The sequence below is a fragment of the Saccopteryx bilineata genome, chromosome 11 (assembly GCF_036850765.1).
Source record: "Saccopteryx bilineata isolate mSacBil1 chromosome 11, mSacBil1_pri_phased_curated, whole genome shotgun sequence".
Lineage (NCBI taxonomy): Eukaryota > Metazoa > Chordata > Mammalia > Chiroptera > Emballonuridae > Saccopteryx > Saccopteryx bilineata.
In genome coordinates this window covers 65,365,611-65,378,318 of record NC_089500.1, presented here as the reverse complement: position 1 = coordinate 65,378,318, position 12,708 = coordinate 65,365,611, and the positions used below count along the sequence as shown (strand labels likewise).

General features: G+C 50.7%; 1 protein-coding gene across 4 annotated transcripts in view; it reads right to left on the bottom strand.

The window, feature by feature from the left end:
- Positions 1–12,708, bottom strand: part of SLC41A3 (solute carrier family 41 member 3) — a 68,802-nt gene that overhangs the window by 38,558 nt on the left and 17,536 nt on the right. Inside the window, exon 1 of one of the 4 annotated variants that reach the window (XM_066247147.1) lies at positions 2,890–3,360. The exons of the other annotated variants lie outside the window; for them this stretch is intronic. Within the exon in view, the coding sequence (XP_066103244.1) occupies positions 2,890–3,084 (195 nt within the window). The 5' untranslated portion in view covers positions 3,085–3,360. Of the gene's footprint in view, positions 1–2,889; positions 3,361–12,708 lie in introns of those variants that run through there. 4 annotated transcript variants of the gene reach the window in all.

Sequence of the window (12,708 nt, the reverse complement as noted above, 5' to 3'; positions counted from 1 at the left end):
ACCGGATAAGTGAGTGAATTCATCTCTCCTCTCTGCGTTCGGCTGTAAGCTACTCACAGGCAAGGATCGTGTCTGATTTATTTCTGTGAAGAGTGATCATATACTCTAACAATAAAAACCACTCTACTGTCTCCAGGAGCACGTGCGTATATAACCCCTAAAAGGTCTGCAAGGACATGCAAGATCTCATAATATAGGACTAAACTGACAGTGAGGGCCACGATGAGAGAGAGCTTAACCTCAGCTCCGATACTTACTTTATAAAAAAGAGAAATATTCCTACACCTTCCTGTATAAGTGAAAAAATATTTTGAAAAAAAAAACCAAACTGATACTCTGGCCACTTACTGGGCCTCAATCCCCAAGGCCAACCATAGACTGAACACAGACCACAGAAAGAGTCCACTGGTCCCAAACTGAAAGAAGGTGAAGTCAGAACCCAACTAGTGCATTCGGTCTCAGGAAGCGTGCTTGACGAGCCAGGTCATCTTTGTCTGTAGGCTCTTAAGCCCGAGGCCCCAGCGTGCAGCCTCCTACTGCTCTGGGAAGGCAACGGCCTGGGTAAAGCTGAAGCCAGGAGTCAGAACTCCTTCCCCTGGTGTGGGGCTTCCCTTGGGAGCAGTGCTGCCAGGGCCGCTCTCTGCACTGCGGAGCCGCAGTGAGGAACCTCTTGGGAGCAGTGCTGCCAGGGCCGCTTTCTGCACTACGGAGCAGCAGTGAGGAACCTCACAGTGCACAGGAGTCACAGACCGTATCTGCAAAGTGGGAAGAAGGAACAGGCCGTGACTTCCAGAGCTATTTTCTCTCTTTTGGCTGCCAGACCTCCCCGGACTCAATGACTCAAGGACTGAATTTGCAGACAGCCTTCTCCAGGACACCCTTCTTCTTCATGCTGGCCTTTCAGATGCTGCTGGAACACACAGTCCGGAAAGCTGTTCTGCCCGCCAGCTAGACGTCCTCCCGGCCCGGCCTGCTGTTCCACCTCTGCTGATGGCCAGCACAGCGCCCTCTCCCTCGCTCCCCCATATTCCATTAAATCTTCCAGATTCTGCCCAGCTCTCCCAACCGACAGCTCTCCCAAGCCGCAGCAACTGGGGACGCACAGGGGGGTGGAGGTCCTCCGCACCGTGCCCCACCTGAGCTGGCTATGGAAGGTCAGGATGAGGAGACTCAGGGCAGCGTCTCCCGCCTTGCCTCGGCCCTCTACAGGAGGGTCTCAAGGCAGGGCTGACCTTCTGGGATTGGCTCCAGAAAGGAAGCTCAAGGGCAGGATGGATGAGTATCCAGGTCACAAGCCCAGATGAACACAAGTTTTCTAAGGGCAAGCTGGCCAGTGTCTGATAGCTGCACCGGCCCCAGGAGGGGTAAGTGTCCCGTCCACTGAGGTAAGCAAGCAGAGGCTGCCTGGGAGTCATCCTAAGCCTCACTCAGAGGCTGAGGGGCCGGAGGGTGGGGTGGGTGCTGCTCATCACGTTCCAGCTCTGAGACTGGTGCACAGGGACATGTGGCATGGCCATTCATGAGGAGGTGCTGTGTGCACTGAAGAAGAATACAATCTGAGATGTCCCCACGGGTAAAAAACTAAATTTAATTTTACAGATTAAAAAGCATATTATGTAGGCCCTGGCCATTTGGCTCAGTGGTAGAGCATCGGCCCGGTGTGTGGAAGTCCCGGGTTCAATTCCTGGCCAGGACAAACAGGAGAAGCACCCATCTGCTTCTCCACTCTTCCCCCTCTCCTTTCTCTCCATCTCTCTCTTCCCCTCCTGCAGCCAAGGCTCCATTGGAGCAAAGTTGGCCCAGGCACTGAGAATGGCTCCATGGCCTCTGCCTCAGGTGCTAGAATGGCTCCGGTGACAACAAAGCAATGCTCTAGTTGGGTGGAGAAATGCCCTAGATGGGCAGAGCATCGCCCCCTAGTGGGCATGCTGGGTGGATTCCAGTCAGGCACAGGCGGGAGTCTGTCTCTCTGCCTCCCTGCTTCTTACTTCAGAAAAACACAAACAAACATACAAAAACAGCACATTATGCAGTAGGATCCTATATATTCCTGTATTGACTTGCTCTTGATAGATACACAGCACGACACTGAAGACATTATGGGTACCCGCCCCCTTTCACTTATGTACATCTTCTAATTTTTCTAAAATAACACACTAACTGTATAAGAAATGTCTAAGTAGACAGAGCAAAACCCCAGCGATTCAAACAGTGTTACCTGAGCCAACCTAAGGGCACAAACAAACCAGAAGTGAACACCAGTATACGATCCCTCGAGGGCCTCCCAGCAAATGCCTCTACCCAACAGAACCACCACAACTCCTTGCTGGCCTGGACCCCAGCCTGGACTCTGCCCCTTGTCCTCCCATAGAAGAGTCCCAGAAAGGTTCTGGGGGTTGGACAGAGTAGTGCCCATCACCCTCAGGCCACAACACAAGGGGCACTCCACCATCCACCTTCACAATCCTGTGAGGTGGGCGTTTATTAGCCCTACCTGCAGATGGGCAAACTGAGGCAGGGGGACACTAATAACTTCCCTCAGATAGTGAGCAAATGGCAGAGCCAAGAATCAAACCCTTCAGGACCCGACTCGTGAATCTACATTCCCAGGAAGGAAACGGTCTGAGCTCACGGGACTGATGTGGCACACGCAGGCTGACTTTCAGAGTGAGTCGTCAGAGGTTTCTGTAAATCTCTGACACTGAGGTCCTAGAGGGCACGTCTGCCAGCAGCGCTGAGCCAGGGCTCCTGGGCACTGAGGCCTGGCCCAGGCTGCAGCCCCCTCAGAGGCTTTCTGCATCCCCCATCTTGTCCTATCTGTGATGCCTGGGAACCCTGACACCCCCAAATCCCAGTCCCCGCTCTGCCCCTCCGATGCCCAGTACGCACTTGGATGGTGTTCATCACCAGGCCGGCAGTCATCATGCCCACGCCCGAGAGAAAAAGGGGCACCACGATCTGGCACGTAACAGCGAAGGCGGTCTGGGGGATGACCCCGCGGGGGGACCGCCTAAGTTCACAGCTGAAGCCTCGCAGCTTCTTGCCCTGAAAGCGAAACTCCAGAAGCAGCTGGGTGACCACCATGCTCAGGCTGCCGGGTGCATCCCCAGGAGCAAGAGATTCAGAGCTCTCCGTCCGTCCTCTGTCCTCCTGTCCCTCACCAGGACACGTTCCCTGAGAAGTCTGACGGATACAGTGCAGAGTTCCCCACTGCCCCTCAGAGGCCTGTTGAGGGTTTCCCCATGGCCTGCAGAGGGTTCCCCAAATGCCCCTCAGATGAGGGCCAGAGCAAACAAGGGAGGTGAAAAGGCCAGTGTTCCTCAGAGCTTCGCTCAGGCCTCAGCTAGCTCCTGCTGTCCCTCTCTCTGCAGATCAGGTTTTCTTCAGGGAGTGGCCGCTGCGTCAGCCGGGGCCTCCCTCAGCTAGCCTGCCACAAGAAGGCTCACTGTCCTTCGGCACGACCTTGACTGTGTCCAGTCCTCTGGCCATGCTGGCTCGGCTGACCCTGAGATGGAGCCACGTGAGGGCCGGCCTTGGCAAGGGCCACGCAGAGGCCTGCCCACCTCTACATGCATGCCCTAGCAGCCTCTACTCTTGGAGGATAAGGACCTAGAGAAATCTCAGCAGGAAGGACTCACTTCACGGACCTGGCCTATAGCCCTCTGAGGGTCTGCAGGTCCCCAAGAAAAGACACACCTGTGGTCACCTAAACTTCAACGCCCAAGGAGTGGAACACACAGAGGCTGTGTTCAGGAGAGCCATAGCCCCGGTATCTCAAGGGCCCAGATTTGCAAACATGCTTCCAAAGAGATCACATTCTCATCTGCTACACAGGTAAGACCAACCTGGCCTGGAGAAGGGGTTTCAGCGCCACCTCTGACTTCCAGGGATTCTGTTGTTAGGTGTGTCCACTGTGCATCCCACAGGTGCCAGAGACAGACTGTCCAGACCTGAGGGCAGGCTAGAGCAGGGATCAAGGCCAGAGCAAGCAGAAGCCCAAAGCTGAGGGTCGGATGCACACTAACCTATGGACCCGAGGACCACACCTGGACCAGGCCCGGGTCTGGGCCTCACCTCTGCTCCTGTTCCTAGACAACAGCCCTCTTGGGCACTTAACTGGTTCCCATGTCTATCCACACTTAAGTCCCATCCCGTCAGCCGGACATTCCCAGCCCTTTCCGATCTAGGTCCTAGCAACCTCCCCAAACCTATCTCTTCTCCTTTCAACTCCAACCACACATCTCCAATAACTGTCTCAGACATGCCCCTTCTTAGGTCCTCCCTCATACCATTTATTTACTCATTCATTCAACAGATTCAAGCCCTTCCGAGAGCCAGACTTAATGAGCTCTAAATCTCTTTGGCATTCCTTCCATTGAGAGTTAAGAGTTCTGTGTCCTCCTCTTCAATCTGTGACTGCTGGGCCAATAGGACACAGCGAAGGAGACACTGTGCCAGTCTGGTTCTGGGCTCAGATCTTGAAAAATTGACAGCTTCTACTCCCCATCTCTTGAGATGTTTATGCTTGGAAACCAGACCCCATGCTATGTGGTACTCCAAGCAGTCACATGGAGAGGACATAACAGGGGTTCCAGCCAAGAGCCCCAGCTGAGGTTCCGGTCGACAGAAGCTTCATGTGAACTCTCCTGGACTGGCAGAGGATTGGCCAAGTGCCCAGCGAGCCGCTGCTGCAGACGCCACTCTCACTGAACCTGATCCAACGCCCTACAGACTCGTGATCAAACTGAACGGCTGGCTTTAAATAAACCACAAGATTTTAGTACGGTTTGTTGCAGAGCAGTAGATAACTGGGACATTTGGGGGAATCCCATCCCCACCCTTGACTTTACTCTCCTCAGATAAACCAACAACTCCCAGACCTCTCTCCCTAACCCAGAACTCTACCCTGACTTTTCAGACTGTATTTAACCCAAACACGTAAAAGGACAAGTACTTGAAACTTAGTCTTTCATGATCATTTCTTCCAACCCGTTCCTCTAAGCTTCTCGCCTCAGTGAATGGTTCTGCCAGAAACCCAAATCTCACTTTGATGGCTCCTCCCCTGACCACCCCAACCCCACATCCAACTGCCCGTCCCCAAATCTCTCCTGCATGTGCCCCTCAACTCTCGCCCATGGACACGACCTTCACCATGGCCCTTACTGCCTCCTAACCGGTCTGCCCACCAACAGGAACAAATGCTCTTCATACTAACATCCCGCAGAACCTCTCCAACTTACATGTTTGCTCAAATACTGTTAGCTGTCACTTTATTACCTGAGAAAGTTTAGATTTTGCGGCCAGCATTCAATGCTCTTTATAATTTGAGAAAGAAAAAAAAAGCACCTCTTCAAGCCCTCTCTCTTTCTAGTCCCTAGTCATAGCCTGCATGCCATAGCAGGAACTTCCTGCGGACCTTCCCGCGGACAATGCCTGTGTTCCCCGGCTCCTTCTGCAGGCCCACACACGGCTCAGAACAAAGTCCTCCTGGCCTCACAGCCAACCAAGGTGCTTTCCTCCTCGCGAGGCCTCCCCAGCCTCCTGGCCACAGCCTAACATCTCCTTCCCCAGAATTCCCGAAGTCCTTTCCCTAAAACTCTCTGAAGGTAAGCTGAGCTGCACGTGAGCCTCCCCTTCCTTCTGGGGACTGTGCTCCTCCTGAGAATGGAGTCTGGCTGACTCACTGCTGCAACCTTTACAGCAGGGGAAATTATCCACTCATTATCCCACAGATGAGCACTTAGAGCAGAGGTCCCCAAACTACGGCCAGCGGGCCGCATGCGGCCCCCTGAGGCCATTTATCCGGCCCCCGCCGCACTTCTGGAAGGGGCACCTCTTTCATTGGTGGTCAGTGAGAGGAGCATAGTTCCCATTGAAATACTGGTCAGTTTGTTGATTTAAATTTACTTGTTCTTTATTTTAAATATTGTATTTGTTCCCATTTTGTTTTTCTACTTTAAAATAAGATATGTGCAGTGTGCATAGGGATTTGTTCATAGTTTTTTTATAGTCCGGCCCTCCAACGGTCTGAGGGACAGTGAACTGGCCCCCTGTGTAAAAAGTTTGGGAACTCCTGACTTAGAGCCTAAGTATTGCCGGACTCTGGTCTGACCGATGTGGTGCATCTGTTAGCGGAACAGATATACAGAGAGCTCGCCAGTGTAGTAGACGATCATAAAAACGAAAATAGAATTCTGACCTGTGGAGAGTGCTCTGAAGGAAAGCCAAGGGCCGGTGAGAGCACAGAGTGGAGTCAACCACACACAAGCACTCAATGACCAGCAAATGAATGAACCAACGTATGAAAGAATGACAGCTCTTCTGTTCCCTCTGTGCAGCAGTCCGTGCTTCTCGGTGCCCTTTCACAACGAATCATTTCATGTTAAATCCATCCAGATATTACCAGAGTGTTCACCACCAAGCACTGCCCTCTACAGGCCCCAAACAGTTGGCCCCAGTTAGCATCAGAGGCAGGACTAAGACCCTCAGCCCTTGACCCCACGCAGACTGCCCCCACTGCCCTTCCCTGCTGTGCACTCCCCGACCGTTCTCTCATCCACAGGACCTGTGCTTTCTACTGGTTCAAATGAGAGTCTGAACCAGCAGCAGGCTGACAGATACAGCACGTTCTGGAGAAGAGTTGCAGAAGTTAACTGTGTTTAAGGGAGCTAACTGGTTTAAAACAGAACCCTTCTCTGCTGACCGGAGACCCTGACCACATCACTCCCAACGCACACGGCTAGAGAGGCCCCAACAAGCCATCAGTTTCTTCTAACTCTGGCAGCTCCTGCGATTTCTCTATAGTTTTAAATATGGTCAGACTTCATAGGATATAATTATGCAGGTACCTGTGCATAGTTATTTTCCCGGGAGTACACCTTCCACATGGCCCCCTGTTCTTTTCATGGGTCACCCTGGGCCTGGGCTGATTATGGGCCAAATGGTCATTCCCAAAGGCCTGAATTCTTCCCACCCAGTTAAGTTCTTAGAAATCAAGCCAATTACATTTTCCATAACAGGCAAGTTCCTCTCTGTATTTTGTTTCTGCTTTGGCTAGCAGAACCCGCCCACAAGTAAAAACGGACGGCCCCTCACTCCTGCCTCAGTCCAGCCTGTGCTCAGGACGTTTCTCCACGCGGCTACTTTGTGTCACTCAGACCTCAGTCCAGCATTTTCTCGTCAGAAAGGCCCTCTCCGGGCTCCCTCCGGCCTCCCTCTTCCAGGCGGAGGCCTATCACCCAGCTCTATTTTCTCCGTAGCCCTTACCTGCTACCTCACATTGACTTACGCTTGTTCTGTCTGTCTCTCCCCACTTGATTTTGACGACGTGAGAGCAGGGCCTGGTTGTTGTGTCCACCGCAGCGTCCAGCACAGTGCCGGCCCACAGCACACACACACACGTCGCATGAATGAGTGAATGAATAAATGAATAACTGACTAAACAAAAACAGAATTATAGAAACAAAGGGAAAAAGAAAACCAGTCAACCTTCCATAAGTTGAGTGGTGTAAAGCCTAAAATTATGATTCACTGCCTTGACATCTGGTGAAACCATGGCCTAACCACAACTTACCCTCCCATATCTGTTCCAATGGATAAGGTCCCCCAGCTAAGCGATGTTTCTTAGCAGGGGTACTGCCACAGTTCCCCAATATCCTCGATTAGTGTTTTAGGTCCTGCCAGCCTATGAGATTATTCAAACAAGCTAATCTCACCCACCCAGAGGAACCAGTGGGCACCTCACCCTATTGTTACAACAAAGGCTGCCTCCTTCAGCCCCTGGCAATTCGCTCTGCTCCCAAGCACACCCGTGTGGCAGGCAGCGTCCTCTTCCCCCAGCTGTGAGTACACATGACTGATACACCCTGTGATCTCATCTGTCCACTGCCGGGCTGTGGGTTCCGCAACAGAGCCACCCTGATGCTGTATAAAGATTATAGACCCAGAGATCTCAAATTCACTTACGCTCAAGGGGATTACTGCCTTAGCGGTTCCCCCAGAGAATTCTCCGATTTTCCCCAGTTCCCAGGATTAAAGAGGTTGCAAGCCACTGCTCTACCCTACCCTACAACACTTCCTTTCATGGGGACTGCACCTTCTTCTCCCTGAGCAGCTGACTCTAGTTCCCTGCCAGCCTGGGAACAAAACAGTCATTCACTCCGGCAGAATCCAGGGGTTCCCCAATCCTTTCGATAAAACACAGTGCCTCCTACAGTCCGGCAGGCTCACTCTGTCCCGAGCGCACCCTCCTTTGGGCAGTGAGTGACATGTGCTGTCCTCTCCCCGGCTGTGAGTCCACGTGTCTAATAACTTGCTGTTGATCTCGACTGTCCAGGTTTGGGTGTCATGTATTCAACCATCCCCGTAACCCTAGGGTGGAAATCCCTCCGTCACCAACGGGATGAAGAGGAGGCGATCACAACAGGCTGGCCTCACCCTCTGCATCAGCCACATAACTCCCCATCCCCTTGCCTCTCCCCTCAGCCAGCCTATTGCCCTCTCTGCCTCTCAAGGCTGCTCCATATCTTTGCTGAGGTGTGATTCACTGGGCCGTCCCTCGCTTTAACCTACCCACTCACATCAGGCCCTGACCACTCTCTAGACCACAATGTCTGTGGACTGCCAGTTTGAACTCCTGATATACATACATAGCACTGAGACAGGCTCATGACCAAGAGTGGAATTCCGACTTCATGTGACCGTGTTCCCTTACCCCATAATACATGCTGGCCTGTGTGGCAGGCAGGGGCTGGAGAATGGTATCATATGAGGCAGCTTCTGTTTCTAAGGAGGATACAGGCTGACAGCCTTAAAAGACAGGAAAAAAAAGTGTATATATGCACAGCAAGAAAAAAAAACCCATCAAAAACAAAGTCAAAAGATAAGCAGAACAATGGAAAACATTTACAAGCCATTCCAAAGTTAAAGGGCCAATTACCCTAATATATAAAGAGCTTATGTAGCAATAAAGGAAAAGGATATCCACTCCATAGAAATATGAGCAAAGAAGAGGAACAAAAATATCCAAAGATATTCAACCTCACTCACTCACTCACTCATAAGAAATGCAAACTGCACTACACTGAACATGGTCGGCAGGCAGCCCCCGATGATGGCCCCAATGACCCCTGCTTCCTGTACTGACACCGTTGTGTAATCTCTTTCCTCGAGTGTCGGCTGAGCTCAGTGACTTGCTTCTAGCCAAGAGAAGCGAAGATATTGCTTCTGTGATTAGGTTACCAGAGATAGTGATTTCTGTCTTGCTAGCAGACTGTTATTTCCTTCTCAGACCATACATGTTGGAGAAGCAAGCTGCCATGCTAGAGACATCCACGGGGGAAAGAACTGAAAGTGGCCTCTGGGCAGTGACCAGTGAGGAACTGAGACCCTCAGTCCAGGCACCCACCCAGGAGCTGAGTCCTGTTCACACCATGTGAGTGAGCTGGGAGGATGACTAAGGCCGTGAGAGACAATGAAGCAGAGAACCCAGCTAAAGTGGATCTTGGCCCACGGCAACCATGAGAGAAGTGAGTGCTGTTTCATGCGGCTAAGATGGGGGATAATGTGTTCCCCAGCAATAGAATCGAATACAGTGAACAATGAAGTGCAATTTCCCATCTATCAGGTTGTTAAAGATCAAGGAGGCTGACAATAAACTATGTCGATGGGTGCTGGGGAACAGCTCTTTTCCTACAGTGTTGCAGGGAGTGGAACTGGTCCCGCCCCTTGGGTAGGTGATCTGGCAATGTCTATCAAAGTCACAAATGCATGTACCCTTTGACCCAGCAATTCTATTTGCAACAGTTAATCCCACTCCTGTATAAAATGTTAAGGTTATTCATTGCAGCATGTTAGAAATACTATTTTAAGTTGTTGTTACGGGGTGAACTGTGTTGCCCCCTAAAATTAAAGTCCTAACCCCCAGTAGCTCAGAATATGACTATTTGGAGCTAAGGCCTTTAAAGAGTAAATTAAATTATAATGAGGTCATTAGAGTGCACCTGAATCCAAAATGTTTGGTGTCCTTATAAGAAATGGAAATTTGGTTGCAGACCTGGAAGACCACATGAAGACACAGGGAGAATACAGCCATACACACGCCAAGGAGCGAGGCCTCGGAAGGAACCAACCCTGCCAACACCTTCAGGCTGAGCTTCCAGTCTCCAGTGCCCCTTTTTATCCTTCCCCACAGAACCCACCTGCACAAAGAAATCCACCTTGTGGGGCAGGCGATCTTCTCCTCTGCTCAGCTTAATCAGGCCGAGCCAATTACGGCCATTCCATCCCCACTGCCAGTGTTCGGTTTTCAAGTGGGGCACGCCTCAAATCTGGCCAGTGAAATGTTGTGAGCTCTGCTGGAGGCTTCTAGAGAGGTATCCTCATGCTTAAGGAAGAGGAACCAGAGCAGACGGTCCATTTGTCTCTCTCTGGACATAATGTGGCAGTGAGCAATGGTTTGCAACCTTTTTTACACTTGGGGACCCACAAAAATAGAATTATTTGGGGGGCCACTAAGGCAGAAATCATCCTGAGCATAAGCAAATCTGTTTAAGAACATTGGGCATATAATCTTCATCCAACGTTAGGGTGGTTAACTTTCACAGACTAGCACAAAATTTGCTGGAAGACTGGTCTGTGGACAGGCAGTTGAAAAACACCAGCTGAGGACAAAACTGATGCGGCAAGAATCTGGGAAGATCCGGGGCTGGAGGTATCGCTGCTCAGTGATGACGACACTTCCCTACCCAGGAATCACCCTGTCCTAGAAACCTCTTTTTGGGGAGATGATGTATTTCCTTTTTATTTAATCCACTACTGGTTATGCTTCCCAGTGTTGATGGCTGAAACCATCCTAACTGACAAAGTTGGAGTGAGCTGAGGACACTCGGATATCCATTTTAGGAGTCTGGGTTTTATCCTGTTGGCAATCAAGACATCAACAGAGATTTTAAAACTCAGAAAGATCTGCATCATGGACATCCACCTGATATGGCACTTCACGTAGTGATGCCCACGTGGGGTGCAGACAATCCAATGAGACAGGGAAGAAATGCTAGAATGTCTTGTTAACCAATGTCACCCTGTTAAATTTGATTTTCTAAATAAAATTTAAAAAATTTAAAAAGTTTAAAAATAAACAAATAAATAAATAAAATGGCATTCATACTTTGCTTTAAAACACAGAAATGCTAGAATGGGTATTTCTGTCTATTCTTTTTTTTACCCTTTTGTATAAGTTCTTAAAAATCTGCACAGTACTACCTGTGAAAGAATATCAGTGAAAACAAGAGTAACAGCAGTTAACCCTCATAAGTGCTTTCTAGTGCCAGACACTGTTACAAACACTTTACAGTCCTCCTATCAACCTTACAGGGTCAATTCTAATTTACAGAAGAGAAAACTGGGGAACGGAGAGCAAACTGTTTAAGTGACAAAGGTCAAACTCGGAGCCAGTTAGGTTAGCCCCAGAGTTCGGGCGCTTAAGCAATACGGTATATACTATTACAGTGCCTCTCCATATGTAATTTATAAACCTGTGTGTGGATATGCATGTGCCTGTGTGTATAATTTCTAAACCAATGTATGTATGTAGATGGGATTTATATATATGAGTATGCATAAAAATATATATGTCGATGTATATATAAATATACACACGCATATGTGTATCAATGTGTGTGTGCATACAAAGGATACATGCTCATGATGCTATACTGATAGAAACACTCAATAAAATAGAGTTCTTGAATATCCCTGGTATAGAGACTAAACTCCAGGGAGTGAGACCAGAGTGAGGAGGATGGTGAGGAGGTGGGAGGCCCATGCTGGGTAGTGGGAGGTGGCACTGAGGTGTGTGTGTGTGGGGGGGTAATTCATGGGAGGAACTCTTTGGGGTGTGGAAGCCCGGTGCTGAGGTGCTCTTGAGATTATAGCAGTGCTGACTAACCACTGGTTAAAGAGGGAGTGACACTAGAGGGCCCCAGGCCACTGGGAGGATGAGGTGGGCTGAGGGTCAGGGGTCAGGGAGACCAGTCATAGGGAATGGGGCTGAGTCAGACTGGGACAGGCATTCCGGTTTGCGAGACGGCCATCCCGGGGCCTGAGCCGGTTGTGGAGCTGACAGTCACCGGTGCTGTGGTGTTAGGAGGAGCTGGACAGCTCGGGTCAGTGAGAACAGCTGGGGCAGGCAGGCAGGCAGCAGCGACGTCAGGGGGTGTAACAGGAGAGAGTGGAGGGTCCCGCAGCAAACCAGAGGGCAGGGACTCCTGGGGGGGGCAGCAGCCACATCAGGGGGTGTAACAGGAGAGAGTGGAGGGTCCCGCAGCAAACCAGAGGGCAGGGACTCCTGGGGGAGGGGGGGAGCAGCAGCAGCCACGTCAGGGGTGTAACAGGAGAGAGTGAAGGGTCCCGCAGCAAACCAGAGGACAGGGACTCCTGGGGGGGGGGGGACAGCAACCACTGACTGTGGCCACGAGGGAACGTGGGACCAATGTTTCAGGATTTCCCAGGTTTTCCAGATAAAATAGAAATCGATTTTTACATGAAGTCTGATTTTTAAGTGTTGCTTAAAAGAAAAAATTGTAAACTGTCGCAGGAAACAGAGGAGGACAAAAATACTCCGACGAGCGCTGGAAGGGGGTATTTATTTTAGCCGGGGGATCAGCGTGACCCAGTAAAGGCAGAAGACACGAGCTCCCTGAAGTTAGC